Genomic DNA, 12376 nt, shown 5'->3' on the forward strand with positions numbered 1-12376 from the left:
GCCAGGAGAACTACTGCTCAAGACTACTTAAAAAAAATTTGAAGAACATCTGGCTCCTTGGATGTAAAGAAATCAGTGGTGACTCGAGACTGTTGCACAGCACTGTACTTCCTTAAGCTAAATGAGGCAAACTGTCCTGAACCCTGGGTGTGTAATTATGTCAGATATGAAAAAAATAGGAGTAAAATAAATACAAACAAATAAAATCCTTTTTATTTTCTCCAACAAAGTGCACGCCTCAAATCTACAAAGCAGCACATTACAATGTAATGGAATAAATACAATAAAATCCGCTGAAATTAAAAAAAAAAAAAAAAAAAAAATGAAAGAAAGAAAATTAACACACAAGCAAGGAGATACACAAGTACCTGCACAATCACACTGGTGGCAGGACTAAATCAGGCTCTTTAGAAAGGCTCCATCAAAGAAAAAATAAAATGCCTCGTCGTGGCGATCAACACGTCATGTATCATCCTGTCAGGCGCTTTCTAAAGTAAACCAATTTAAACCCTGCTGTTTTTTTTTCTTCGCAATTGAGGACTACCAAACTAACATCAAAGAAATACAGGTGCATACTCTCATGTTCATACACATCACCCTGGAAAAGTTGTGCAATTGCAGCAGGACCCCCAAATCACCAACCTACTGCCGAGAGAAAATAAAGTGAACACAATTTCAGTTTTAACTGAACTTACTACTCAAGTCTATGTGGTGCAACTTAGTGTTTTTTTCCATAGGCAAAAAAATATAACATAAAAGGCAAGGGAACAAATCCCTCAATTTTCCACAAAATAATTTAGTGCTTTTTAAATAAAATTGAAAACACTATTTCCATATGGTGGCTCTTAAAAAAAAAGAAAAAAAAGAGAAGAGAAAAAAAAACAGAGTGAAAGATTAATGCTCCAAGAGACATCAATTATATTAGGAAAGAACTCAAATCCCATGAAAAAAAAAAGACAGTATTAACAATAAAAGTCTGTACAGAACGCTAAATTAATATACAGTACAATACAGTACCTGCAGATGTTATGCATACAGTACAATTCTCTTTTTACATATGGGCTCCAGCCTGATCTATATACTGACTTAACACAGGTGGAAAAGCGGCTAGTTTAGCATACGGTAGGTTTAATGGTTATTCAGCGAGGAGAGTAGATCTTGTAGTAGGCGTTTAGAAAAAGAAGACTGAAAACATTATTGCAGGATGGTCATCTTCAGTTGCATACTGCATGTGTTACATAAATGCGTCTTCTGACGTGGAGCAGCGGGCCGATGAGAGCGAGAAAGAGAGAGACAGAGGGCCGGACGGAAGGAGAAAAAAAAAAAGCTGGGTTAGCTGTTTTTTTTTTTTAATGTTTTTTTTTTTGCTATCTCTCCGTCACAGACGTTAAACTTTGCAATATCTCTCTGATCCACTACCCTGTACAGTACATTCGTGGCCAGTATTGCACGTTTACCAGCCGAGTCCACCCTGATACTGCATGGCGAGGACCGTCAGTGCTGAATTTTGTCCTGCGAGTCGACACTAATCCAGTGATGAGATGAGACTGCGACCAGAGAAAAGACTGACTGGGGCTCCATCTGCTGTCACAGTTTGAGCTCGTTGGCAATTTTGCAGGCGATGTTCTTAAAGGCGATGGACGTGCCCGATATCCTCTTGAAGCGCACGCCGTTGAGTGAAAGGCGGGGCAGCTTGCACACCTCCATCTCCCACTGGACCAGATTGTCCTGGCGAGCGTCGCCGTGGACACAGAAAAGCAGGAAGCGCTCGCGCTGCTCGTAGTCGCAGCTGTTGGCGTCCAGGACTTTTCTGATCTCCCTCATCATCTCCGAGGGCTCCATGGAGGAGGTGGTCTTCATGCTCCAGGTGAAACGCAGGGAGCGAGGCTTTGAATCCCGACTGCCGTCCTCCTTAGTGTCACCAGACGCACTCCTGAGCAAGAAACCATCAGGGAGAGAGTGAGAGCGGGGACAGGGGAAGTAGGCAGAGGTGGGTTTCACGTTCTCTGTGAACTTGACATCTCACAAATTCTTACCTTGGTGTTTCTGTCCTGGCACTGGCCTCTCCCTCACTAGGTACCCTGAAATAAACCAGGAACAGACTCGTTATTCCCTTGGGATCATATCAACACATGCAGCCCCGCCCCGACTCACTACTAAACACCACCCCCATCATGACTGGACACAGAGGGGGTGTCAGGCATCATGCCAGGAAAGAATCCACACTCCTGGGTATCAGGGTTCAGCACACAATGAGGTGACTGTGACGGTCTTTGTTTTGAGGGTCATTCTATTATAGCTCACATTAACCAAATGCATCATCCCATCTACAATACGCTACCTTTCCTTAATCCCCACTGATCTGCAAAGAGCGGAAAAGCGTTTCTAGACAGTCCATTCGGCCTCTGGATTTTTGCCTGGTCTTTTCTGTTAAGCTCAGCCAAAGGATGGGGGAGAATAAGGAGAGGAAAGCTAGCAACTTGAGAAGCAGATATCTGGTGGCTTAGTACAGAAGAAGCTGGTGAGCCGTGAGGTTTGTTTAAGAGGCAGTGGACACAAGGGAGGGAAATACTGCATAACAAAGGGTGTCAGTAGGCAAGGACGTGGTGTAGTGGGCAAGTACGCAAGGGGTTAAGGAAACACGGGCCAAGGTCATAGTGGGCACAAAGAGGTTTGGTTTATTTCGGACGGGGGTGACAAGTGCAGCAAGCGTTATGTTCTCCTACCTCTGGGTCGACCTGAAAGACAGAGCTCTAGGCGGGGAGAAAAGGAGAGAAAGCTGTGAGCCTCCACCAGATGGACCAGCATGAAGGTGCTAACTGCTGTATGGATGACGAGGGGTGGCAGTGTGGATGTGTGATATTCACAGAGGACTGGGGAAACTATGCAGCATTTATAGTAAACAGGCAGAGAGCGTGACGCTTCCTTCATTTTTATACCTGGAAAGTTCGCATAAAGGAATCCGAACAAACGTCGCAACTCCTTTAATCACTTCAGTAACTTTTACACAGAGACACACAGTATGTCCAGGGATGATTTTTGTTGTGTATCGAGATTTGAATGCATCTAATAATTTGTCCAATGACTGATACCTGCAACATAATTCACCTCACCTCAGCTGTACTTTTTATTTTGTTAAACTTACACAGTGACCATGATAAAGCTAACACCTGGTATTGTTAATGTGAGCCTGTTAGCATGTTTTTACCAAGTATAGCCTTACAGAGCTGCTAGCATGGAAGGAAACTCAAGTCCTTTTCTGAACTGCCTTGTAATCTATTTAAAAAATAACTGTATATTAATTTGGTGTCAGACTAGAAAGAAAAGTGACTTTCTGATTTAGATAATTAATGTACAGTACTGTGCAAAAATCTTGAGTTACTGTTCATTTCTTTAGAATTTGTTTTCAAGGAGCGTTTTGGTATAAATTGCCATCAATAAGTATAAAGGATGGCAGGAGAGAGTGTCTACAGTCTTCTGTAAAACATGCTGGAGTCTCCTGTTGTGGTTTAGGGCTGCATTTCAGCCAGTGGGGTTTGGGATCCTGTCAAAAATAGAATAATTTGCATGCAACAGCATCTGAAAAATGTCTGGTTGGCAGGGACTTCATTTTTCAGTGGTACAATGATCCCAAACACACAGCTAAAGAATACTACTTGAATAGAAAACAAAACACAGATTCAGTCGTGGATTTGCCACCTCAGAGCATCAAACCAAACATTATTTCTACATGGCAGGAAAAAAAAAAGCAGCTAACACCCAAAGAAGAGCTCTGAATGTCCTTTAGGAAGCCTGGAGAAATATTCCTCAAGACTACTTAAAGAAATTACAAGACAGAGGTTGTGTTGAAAAAAATAAAAGTGGTCAAACCAGATGTTATTTCCATGTATGTTTGCACATTTAAGTAAATCACTGCACTTGTCTTCCATTATCCAAGCAAAATAAGAAGAAACGAGCGGTGGCTCATGACTTTTGCACAGTACTGTAAGTTTGAACAAAACAAAGCAGGAAGAACGACTTCCTGATCTGGAAATGGGACTACACCAGGAGCACATGAATGTTTCTCCCTGTAGAACCTGCATTTCCCTTCAATAATAAAAGCACCTTAGCACAAAGGAAGTATAAATTAGTAAAGTATGGCTTTACATCCTGCAGTTTTGAAAACGTTGAGCTGTTCTCAGTCAAATATTTGTTTAACATGTAGCTCTGAGTTTGAGACCACGGTGGTACAATAACTGCTGGGTGCAACGACTCTAAGGTACAAAGCACTGACCTGCGGACAAACTTGGAGGTGATCTTGCTAATGATCCCTGTAGAGGTGCCCCTGCGTTGTTGAGCGAGAGCCCCCGTATCATGAGACAATGTGGGTGAAGCTGGAGGTCCGTTGTAGGTGGCGCTGCGGCGGTCTCTGAGCTGGGCTCCGTGAAAAGTGCTGCGACTGGTGGTACCACGGGGGAAACGGTTCTTCTCTGGGGTGCTAATACTGTGTGCAGACGGAGAGGTGGAGGGGCCGCGTGGAGACGAGCTGCAGAATAAGAAAAACGCGTTGGAGGAGATGAACATCTGGCACATTTCTGTTTGTATTTTAGAATGAAGTTATGGTATTTCTCGATGAAAAGTACATTTTTAACGCCACTGCTGAATCTGAATGACTGTGTGAGCGTGCAGGGTAAAACAGCAGTTTGTGACCATCAGACTGCTTTTAAAGACACAGACCGTACATTTAATTGTTCCATTTGCTGAGTGAAATCAAAGCAATGAATATAAAAAAAAAATTAACTAAGGTGCAATCACATGATCTGTTCCAACAGATGTTTGTAATTTGTTTCTGAAGTGATGACCCAAGGACATTTGCTCAACATTGTGATTCTCATTGTTAAATGTTGAGGAGCACCTGCATGATGATCTGTGAAAATAAACATAATGATTATTTTTGTTTCATGATTATTTTTGAGCCACAGCTATCAAGGCATATACCACTTCTTACCATTGTTTGGACATACGTACAGCTATTGATTATTATTTCAGTAATCAAGTACTCTATCAGTTATTCCATTGATTAGAAATTGCAACGTTTTGCATGTGTTTAAGAAAAAATAATCATTTATGTGCCATATTAAATACAATTTTTAAAAGAACATTATGTCAAATGCGAGTCAAAAAAAAAAAAAAAAGGGGGGGGGGGGTGATATTACCAAATCTCCTGAATGAGGTAGATCTGGTGTGTGTTCACGATGTCCATGTGTATCTGTGAGTGTTATATTCTATATTAAGTAACCCAGAAAATTATGTTCCTAAAGCCTTAAACTAAATATGGTCTTTGCCCCCTTCAGAGTCACAGGTATCACTCCAATGAAAAGTAGGACAACTGCCGTCATCCTACAGCAAGCTGGCTAAGTTAAACATCGCGCCAGACTTTAAAAGTTCATCTGTTCATCTCACTTTCTACACACGTGCTTTTATTTTAACCTCTGTAGAATTCATGCTGTGTAAAAGAAACGGTGGTGGATGGGAGCAAAGTTCTCTTTTCTTCACAATGGCGCTTGATGAACACATAGTTTGGTTAACGAGTGCTATCAGCTTCTTCCCAGTAAAGGTTTTAAAGTTGATTATAAGAACGAGCGGGTTTTGGATGCTAGAAAAACGTTTTATTTCACTCCACCTGAGCTCACCATAACACGATAACAGCTGTGTGTGCAGACTGATTCCGGCCCCACGTTAAACTGGTTAGATGGTGACGACTGAGCGCCATACAGTCATGGATTAAACAAAGCACTGAAAGTTTCTTTTAAAATTGAGTTATTTAAGTTACTTGAATCTTTGCAGCCCTACTATGGAGATTTATTTTCTTCCTTTTTAATTGTAAAGTTTGAAAATAAATCTGAGATTTTAAATCATCATGTTGACATTTAACTTAAAAAAAAATACACCATTGTAATCTCCATCACCTACTCGGCTGCTCACCTGGCTTTAAGCTCTGTGTTGTCATCGATGGGGGGCAGTGTGCTCTTTGAAGGATGCCCTGATGATGACATAGACTTGGTGTGACGAGGTCGTGTGGAGCTCATTGCAGTCGACGGGGTACTCCCTGACACCTCGGTTAAACTGGAGACCGAAGCAGAGTACAGATAAAGATAAAATGTTCAATTCATATTATTTAAACAGCATATTCACAAATGTGAAACCACAAGTTTCTCATTTGTGGCTTTCATAAAAAAAATAAAATAAAATAAAATAAAAACAGGAATAGTGATGCTCATAAGCATGGAAAAACATGCATGCACGGTGTTTTCACACCTGCCCCGCTTGAAATCAAACTCTGGTTTGTTTTGCTCCTTGTCGAGGGAGGGCGGCTGGTGGCCGAGCCTTAGCCCTAGCCCATGGAGCCCAGTCAGGTGACACCCAAAGAGAAGACATTGGCGTGCCTTCTTGTAGACCAGGGGTGGGCAATTCCATGCCTCGAGGGCTGGTGTCCTGCAGGTTTTAGATCTCACCTTGGGTCAACACACCTGATAACTAGTTGGTTACCAGGCCTCTGGAGAACTTCAGGACATGTTCAGAAGCTAATTTAGCCATTTAAATCAGCTGTGTTGGTTCAAGGACACATCTAAAACCTGCAGGGACACCGGCCCTCGAGGCCTGGAGTTGCCCACCCCTGTTGTAGACCCACAGGAGGTGCTGTTCAGTGTGTGTCAGATGGATGGATAAAGAGAGAAAGAAAACCTTTAAGCTGAGCTAGCTACCAGGTGTGCACTGCAACTTTGGGCTACATGCCTTCCTGTAGCCAGGTAAGCCTTGCATTCTGGGAAGCAGCAGAGTGCACAAAATGTAGCAACTAAGCATAAAATGAACCCACTGCTTGCCAGCCCAGATCACAACTCTTCCATCCTGTTATTAGTTTTGTTGCTGTGCCCCAGGCACTTCCAACCAATAAGCAAACTCAGCGTTCTCATGTGGTTTCTAGTGATGCATTTTAGTTCACTTGTATCTTTAAGTGTATGTGAAGAAACCAACACAAAACAGAGCAAAGTACTACAGGTGTGAAAACTGATCTGTAGATTGATCTAAATATTAGCACGTACCTGCTGTCTTTGCCATTGGGAATAGCTGAATAGCGGTCAGTGGAGGATCGCTCACACACGTATGTGTTCCTGCGAGTCATAGACCCGTTGGTCTGCTTGTGCAGAGAGACAACAAAAATTTACTTAAAATTACTGTGAATCATATAAAAAGGACAAAACGTTTTCTTGAGTATTAAACACGGCTCTGTCAAAAGTTGTTTATTCAGGAGTACGCAGTGTACAGTGCCCACTTCCTCACCCCCACAGCACTTGTGGTTTTCTTCCTCTCCTGCACCCCCAGGGGTGAGGCAGGAACGTCTCCTTTTGAAGTGCTGAGCTCTAGCCGGCGCGCTCCGTCCCACTCCTCCCTGTGGTCACTTTCCACGCTCAAAGCCTGGCCACGCTTTGTATACGATACCGCCGGCGGCACAGACGGACCCACTAGGAGAGACGCACACACAAACAAACGGGATTGGACTTACTTATGTTTAACCAAGCGCGTCGTTATTTCTACACCTCCAACATTTAAGCTTTCAGGAGAAAAAGAACAGACGAGGACAGTATCAAGCAAAGCCAATCCAAGCCAGGATTTATACATCATCGAATCTTTCAGAGGCAGCATCGAGTTATACAGATACAGAAGCCAAGGTGAGCACATATCAAGCAGAGCTGTTCCCTCCACATGCTTTGAGGTGCTGCTCCTGAGGGAGCTGCAGGAAAGCAGCAAGCCAGAAGATGGCGCCAAACACAATGGCCCCACAAGACTTAGGAGGAAGCTGCTACACAACCAGTGCAGTGTGCAGGCTGAGTCACTGATTTTGAAATTTAAGCGTTGGTTCACTGTTTAGGAAAATTAGACCACATTAAGCAAACAAGTTAGTCTGTCGAGGTTTTAAAGACTTTTTTCCCCCACCATAAATAAATCTGAGAGCACAAGGAATGGAAAGTTCCTAAATTAGTGTCAACGGTGGGAAAATGTTTCTGTTGTAAAGCTTATTGAGGTCTATTCAGCAGTGTACACTCATTCGGCCAATCATCAGTGACTGAGAGTAACTTCCCTCTACACAACACGCAGCACTCTCAGAGCCGGGAAGGATGAGGTTACTTTACTTGGCTTCTCTACGACACCACCACCACCACCACCATCATCATCATCCCCACCATGATCACTGTAGCGGCGCTGCTTCTGATTGGTCGAGATGCTGCGCGTGACCTTGGGATGGGCGGGAGAAATGCTGGAGCTGTTGTTGATGTCACTGGTCGGCCGCTGTCGCTGACCCAGGATGCTGTTAGCCAGAGGCTCGCTCCCTTCGAACTGCAACGTGAAGGCGGATGTGGTCACATGACTCACTGCAGAGGTGATGTAGGCGATCAATGAGTCGCAAGTCAAACAAACTCACCTCCGGGGCTTTTCTTCCCAGGAGCAGGTAAGTGGCCATGACTTCGTCATATTTTTGATTCTGCAGGGAATCGGTGATCTCATCTTTAGGGAAGCCCATCGTCACCATGAGCTCTGAGTGATGGAGTCAGTTAACATTAGCGGCGAGAATCCCAGAATTTTAAATGACAAAGAATGAGATCAACACAAACACAAACACACACCTATTCTAGATGAATCACTGAAGTCCGCCTCAGGCTCGATGTAAGGTTTAAGCTCCTCCTCCTCGTGACCTACATTCATCCAGTGGTCTTTCATGATTTGCTGACAAAGAAAGAAGGCAATTAAAAATCATGCATATCTTCTTTAACGGCTCGTAATTAATCAGTTATGCAACACGCAACAGGAATTTGACGAAAGTCTGACAACATGGCGATCAATTGTTATTATTACTGGAGAAATCTTTACTATTGAGCCTGGGTCTGAATGCAGGGATGATATTGACCTGTAAACAATGAGTGTCCAAACACTATTTGCAAAGGAGAAAAACTCATAATCAGTGATGGGAATAACGCCGTTACAAGTAATGGCATTACTTTTTTCAGTAAGGAGTAATCTAACTAATTACTTTCCTATCGTTACAACGCCGTTACAGTTACTAACAAGGAAATGTGGTCCGTTACTATTTTCCAACAAACAGAAGGTTGAAGCTGTGTTCAGCTTACCGCATCTTATAACAGTTGCACGGAAGTAGCTGTTTACGTAAGTAATCTGGGCGCTACAGCTTTAAGCAGCTGCGCGCGCTCCCGCGGATGATAATCACAATCACTGTCTAGGACAACACCTGGAGCTCAGGGGGCAAAACAATTGCATGAGAGCTGCTGTTTGACTGAGGAAGAATAAAGTAGTCGTGGTAAGCCAATCACATGACCACTTAAAGACAAAGCAACAAGGTGAAATATACCAGTTTATAAATTGTGTTGATAGGCTACGTAAAACCAGAGTCATGATAAAAATGACTCTGGTTTTTTCCTCAATAGCTTAGTCGCGTTTACTGCCTAAGGACAGCGCAGCAAGCCCAAAAAAACAGGGGGAAGTTAGGAGTGACGGCGAGAGAGAGAGAGAGAGAGAGAGAGAGAGAGAGAGAGAGAGAGAGAGAGAGAGAGAGAGAGAGAGAGAGAGAGAGAAGAAAAAGAGAGAGCGAGTTTTGATATGTGAGAGATTTGTGACGTTTGGAGTGTTTGGAGTGTGTAGTTAATGTGTTGTCTTGTGTAGTTAGTGTGTAGTGTTGTGGATAGTTTTGTGTTGTGTGTCAGAACAATGAGGCGACTGCTGTCTCCAGGTAGAAACAGGAGTGATACACCTGCTGCTATCAGGCCTGCAGGTATCAGGCTGTGATGTTTTCCTTTATAGTGGACAGAAATTATTGTTTTGGAGTGGCACAAATAATTTGTGGCATCTTATTGAATGCAGAACAGCTGATTGTTATGTAAATAGTTTGAAATGGTTATTTAAAAAAATCAAGGTAAAAGGTAAATGGATGCAAATAACTTTGTTTGCAAAACTTGTGCATAGGATTTTAAAATTGACAATTTATATTTGCATTTAAAGTTATGAAATATGATTCATTAAACATGTTTGTGGTTGTTACAGTAAAAATAACTTTTTCTACTCAGATTTTATGTTTTTTGTCTGATTTTAAATCAATTGTGTTAATACAGTATGTCAAAATGAAATTCAGACAGGTGAGGTTGTGCTGAAAAGAATGATACCAAACAAGACAAAGTAAATAGTTTTTAAAGGTAAAATGTGGAGGGAAAATCAAAAGTAGTTAAAAATGGCCAATTATACCCTGGACCCCAGAGGGTTAAACGCTTTTTTAAAGTAACGCAATAGTTACTTTTCAATTAATTAATTACTTTTAGAATATTGTAACTCAGTTACTTTTTTGAAGTAGTAATTAGTAACTATAATTAATTACTTTTTCAAAGTAACTTGCCCAACACACGCTCATAATAATGAATGCACATCGTATAAGGATTTTGCACACAAAATTAAGGATTATTTCCATTCCATTTAGTTTTTCTGTTGATGAAGGCTGTAGTGAAATCAAATTTTAAGTCCACTCTTTGAAGAATATCATTCCTCTGACAGGCTATAAAATTAAAACCATTCTTTTGTTTTCCACCAACCAACAGTGGCAATTACCTGCTTCCATGACATTAAAACAATATCACTCCACATGGTTACGACTGTCTTTTTGACTACTTGCTGGAGAGGAAATAACTGTTAAGCTGCATCAATGCAAACACAGGTATTACCTCCAAACTGCCTCGTTTCACGGGATTGAGCACGAGCAGTTTCTTTAGCAGGTTTTCACAGTCTGTGGACATGTAGAAGGGAATACGGTACTTTCCTCGCAGGACTCTCTCTCTCAGCTCCTGCACACCAAAGTTGCAGACAGACAGGAGGAGAATTTAGCAACAAAGTTTAACAATAAAAGGAACAGCATCATTTTTCCCATGTAAGCCATTTGAAAGGAGCAGACCCCAGCGTAAACAACACAATCGCTCTATAATGTTGCTTATTTACTCATCAAGTGTGCACTCAGTAGCTATTTAGAGTCAAGTGGTGAATGCCAGTCAAATATTTATTCTCCTATGGCTCCGTTTTGGCTGGCTGTGTTCACATGCTGTACTTGTGGCTGTAAAGATATTGATCAATGCGCCTATAACACTGCAGGTCATTCAGCCCTGCTGTGAACATTAGTGAATCTGACTAAATTTAGTCCAAACTGTTGCTTTATTAAAGGAACATGAATTCATGCGCATGTCTCATTACACACAATACACAGTAAATTCCACCTTTAATTTTTTATGGTTGAAGTAACCACCTCGTGTGAACATCATAAGTCTGTCAGAATGGCTCAGATTTTTTTTTTGGCCCAACTTCATTTACGGTAATCAGGCTTTTGGAGTTCAAGCTATTTCATACTCAAACAGAAGTATTCAAACTGATGAATAAAAGATCTAATTACTAACACTGTTACGGTTCAGCTATAATGTGTTCAGCTATAATGCTGCTGTGACAAAACAAATTTCCCACGTGTGGGACTAATAAAGGTTATCTTATCTCTTTTATCTTAATTATTTGGACAATAAATATTTTTTAATAAAATGCGCTGAAGTTCAGAGGAAAAGATTTGCATTTGTAGTTTTACTGTTGGTTTCTGTTTTTTCTTCTTTCTATACGACTTGTCTCTCAAAAAGCTTTTCCTCACTCTCAACTGTGATGTGGACAATTAATAAAGGAATTTGTAACTCAACTCAAGAGCAACACCACAGTTGTACTAACCATGATGAAACCTGGTAGAAAAATAACTCCTCCCTTTATGTACACTGTATCAGTGTTTTCTGTTGTCTGAATGCACACAACTGAGAATATCTGCAAGACCCAAGTGCAATATGATCTTAAGATCAGATGATTACATAAGCATTTTATCTGAAACACACAGAGCACTTTATCGACATGTGGACAGCCAGAGGTGGAAAGTGCTCACAGAGAAAAAACTTTTCCAAGCTTATCACCAGTTGCAACATTAAAATTTCCAAGTAGTTCCTGAGTCAATATGAACTACTTAGAACAAACAAACAAACAAACAAAACAGCTGCCCACCTTTAGGTTCTGTCCATCAAAGGGCAGTGAGCCGCTGACCAGTGTGTAGAGGATAACCCCTAGACTCCAGACATCCACCTCTGGACCATCGTACTTCTTCCCCTGGAAGAGTTCGGGAGCAGCGTATGGCGGAGAGCCACAGAAAGTATCCAGTTTGCTGCCCACAGTGAACTCATTGCTGAAGCCGAAATCAGCTATCTTGATGTTCATATCTGCATCTAACAACAGGTTCTCTGCCTGCAGTGAAGAGAAAAAGAGGCAA

At 41.8% G+C, this 12376-nt stretch overlaps 1 protein-coding gene across 4 annotated transcripts in view; it reads right to left on the reverse strand.

Moving 5' to 3' along the window:
* Positions 1 to 191: 191 nt before the first annotated feature.
* Positions 192 to 12376, reverse strand: part of mark1 (MAP/microtubule affinity-regulating kinase 1) — a 36289-nt gene continuing 24104 nt past the window's right edge. Inside the window, exons 8-19 of one of the 4 annotated variants that reach the window (XM_085296786.1) lie at positions 12115 to 12351; positions 10761 to 10880; positions 8664 to 8763; positions 8462 to 8574; positions 8172 to 8376; positions 7321 to 7502; positions 7083 to 7174; positions 5965 to 6105; positions 4274 to 4525; positions 2727 to 2753; positions 2037 to 2081; positions 192 to 1933 (exon numbers count right to left, since the gene is read on the reverse strand). In XM_085296786.1, the coding sequence (XP_085152912.1) occupies positions 1588 to 1933; positions 2037 to 2081; positions 2727 to 2753; positions 4274 to 4525; positions 5965 to 6105; positions 7083 to 7174; positions 7321 to 7502; positions 8172 to 8376; positions 8462 to 8574; positions 8664 to 8763; positions 10761 to 10880; positions 12115 to 12351 (1860 nt within the window). In that variant the 3' untranslated portion in view covers positions 192 to 1587. The remainder of the gene's footprint in view (positions 1934 to 2036; positions 2082 to 2726; positions 2754 to 4273; positions 4526 to 5964; positions 6106 to 7082; positions 7175 to 7320; positions 7503 to 8171; positions 8377 to 8461; positions 8575 to 8663; positions 8764 to 10760; positions 10881 to 12114; positions 12352 to 12376) is intronic. The other 3 variants (XM_085296788.1, XM_085296789.1, XM_085296787.1) reach the window with 3 other exon arrangements.

Source organism: Mchenga conophoros, linkage group LG13, assembly GCF_057382185.1.
Source record: "Mchenga conophoros isolate Kocher_MC1m ecotype Shallow Benthic linkage group LG13, M_conophoros_male_GT1.1, whole genome shotgun sequence".
NCBI lineage: Eukaryota > Metazoa > Chordata > Actinopteri > Cichliformes > Cichlidae > Mchenga > Mchenga conophoros.